The sequence below is a fragment of the Arachis ipaensis genome, chromosome B01 (assembly GCF_000816755.2).
Source record: "Arachis ipaensis cultivar K30076 chromosome B01, Araip1.1, whole genome shotgun sequence".
Lineage (NCBI taxonomy): Eukaryota > Viridiplantae > Streptophyta > Magnoliopsida > Fabales > Fabaceae > Arachis > Arachis ipaensis.
Genome location: NC_029785.2, coordinates 4,039,787 through 4,042,160, shown reverse-complemented (window position 1 = coordinate 4,042,160; position 2,374 = coordinate 4,039,787). Strand labels below are relative to the sequence as shown.

The 2,374-nt window shown below is 28.6% G+C and overlaps 1 protein-coding gene across 1 annotated transcript; it reads left to right on the top strand.

Moving 5' to 3' along the window:
• LOC110264952 lies at positions 266-1,736 on the top strand. Its single transcript, XM_021107611.1, has 4 exons — positions 266-561; positions 893-983; positions 1,172-1,298; positions 1,540-1,736. The coding sequence occupies exons 1-4, from the start codon at positions 266-268 to the stop codon at positions 1,734-1,736; spliced, it is 711 nt and encodes a 236-aa protein (XP_020963270.1).

Here is a 2,374-nt window from a genome sequence, read left to right as displayed (position 1 = left end):
TGCATAGACAGTGACATCATTGTCAATTAGTAGTACACGTAATACTTCAATAGATGGTTAGCTTCCATTTCTTATTTCTATAAAGAGTGTTTGTCACTGCTATATATATAGCTGCATAGATAATGAAACATTGTCAATCAATAATACACGTAATACTTCAATAGATGGTTAGCTTTCATTTTATTTCTCTTATAGAATTTTGTGTTAATTATATAAATTTAAGCGATAAGATCCTCTTTTGTTTTTTCTTTTGTTTTAGGTTAAAATGAAAAAGTCCTCTAAGAGAAAGATTGATGAAGTATGCACGCCTCCTGAAAATCCATCATCAAAGCCTTTGAGACCAAAGATAGTTGAATCATTTCCCCAACCATGGCATCCTTATTGGAACAAAAGCCCTGGCTTTGCAGGTTCAAGCAGTAGTAGCAGGGCACCCAATAACCCAACTCTCCAACTTTGCAATTTTGATAATATTGTGAATTCAACTCACAACACAAGTGATGTTGGTGTGAATTCAATTCTTGTTGTTCAACAAGAAGAGAATGCTGATGAGAGTCTCAAAAAGTATATGCTAATTACAAATATAGTTGTCTAGATTTTTCTTTTGGATACCTTTTAGATCAATTTATAATTATAAAATAATTTAAAAAATAAAAGATAGCAATATAATTAATATTTTCAGTTTTCTTTACAAAACTTGATAATTAAAAAATTGATTCTTCAATATTTTCACTATTTTCTCACAAAATCCTTCAAACATAAAATATTTTTGAAAAACAAAAACAAAAAGCAAACAACTCGAAGATTTCAGAAAAAATATCAAGTACCATACATGCATAAAAAATTAGATTCTTTCATTCCTTATTAAACTTTTTTTCATTTTTACTATGTGCAGATCGATCTCAAGTCGAGTTTTAGCACAGAAATCCAGAATCAAGAAAGAACTCTATGTAGTGATTTTGGAAGGAAAACTAAAAGTTTTAGAGGTAAAACATGAGGTTATTATTGTTGTTATTATATATATATCCTTCACATAATTTTTTTAAACAAGTTGTTATAATTAAGTAATTTTTGCTCTATTTTTTAAAAAGTACTTCTCTTTTAAATAAAAGTGATTTGGATGTGTTTTTTCCCTCTATTATGACAATTTGGATTTTGAGATTTTGATATGCAGGATGAGATAGCTGATTTTGTTCAAAAAATTGATGCCCTCAAATATGAACATCCTTCATTGTTGCTGGAGCAGAATAAACTAAAACTGCAAATGGCTATTAGTGAAAGGGGAAACACACTGCAAGAATGTAATCATTCTATATTTTTTTTTATTAGTTGAATAAGAGACTAATATTTGAAATAAATGGATTATATAAAAAACAATTACAAATTATATAATAACATTTGGCTCATGGATTATCCTTTTAAAAAGAGTTCTTTAAAAAAATATACTATTTATCAGGCTCCATTAATTTGTATATCCACAATTCTATTTATCTATTCCATTTGCTTTTCTTTGGCATTATTAATTTAAATTTGGATTTTTAGTGGAGGTGGAGAAGAATAGAGTAGAAATGATGAAGTTAACCGAGCTTCAAACAGAACAAGCAATGGAAAAACAAATAAGGTTGCTGAGTAATATTGGCACTAATGTTCAGCTTATGTACAAAGCAAACATGAATCCTTTTGACCTGCCACATTTTCTTTGCTCAAACTCAAATATTAATATTACAAATAATTCTTAATTAATGAAGAAAGAGAAAAATAGAATAACTTTTAATATTTTTAATTATAACCATGTTAGATGTGCACTAAAATCAATCACTAATATAAAATATATTTTAGAATATCATAAAACTAATGGGAAAAAAACATCTACTAACTTGAGTCGATCGAGTGATTACTTCACTCGTCAACTTAATCAAATGTTGGTAGTTTGAACTCGCCTTGTATATGCAAGAATTCATTAGTATCTTCTTAATAATTATTAAGAAATGAATTTATCAATCCTATTTTAATAAAGACCTTAGGAATTATTTTGATTTTCACCCCAAATCATAAAGGCAAAAAAGATACTTATCCCTTATTAATATATTTTGCACCGTCATATTTGTTTTGCTATGTAGTTTTATCCTTACTAGTCCTTAACTATAGTATATTTGGTTTCAAACAGTTCCAAATGGAGTAGTGGCGACCTCAAGAACAAGGAAAATTAATGTAGACCTACAACCAGAGAATCGGACACAAGTTTTGATGGCTAATAACAAAGGAGTAAGAAATGAGAACCAGGCAGGAATGGAAAATTTGGCTGAAAATGGACAAGGATCAACTCCAAATTATGACATTGTGAAGTTAGAGCCAAGTGACTATTGATGTTTCAAGT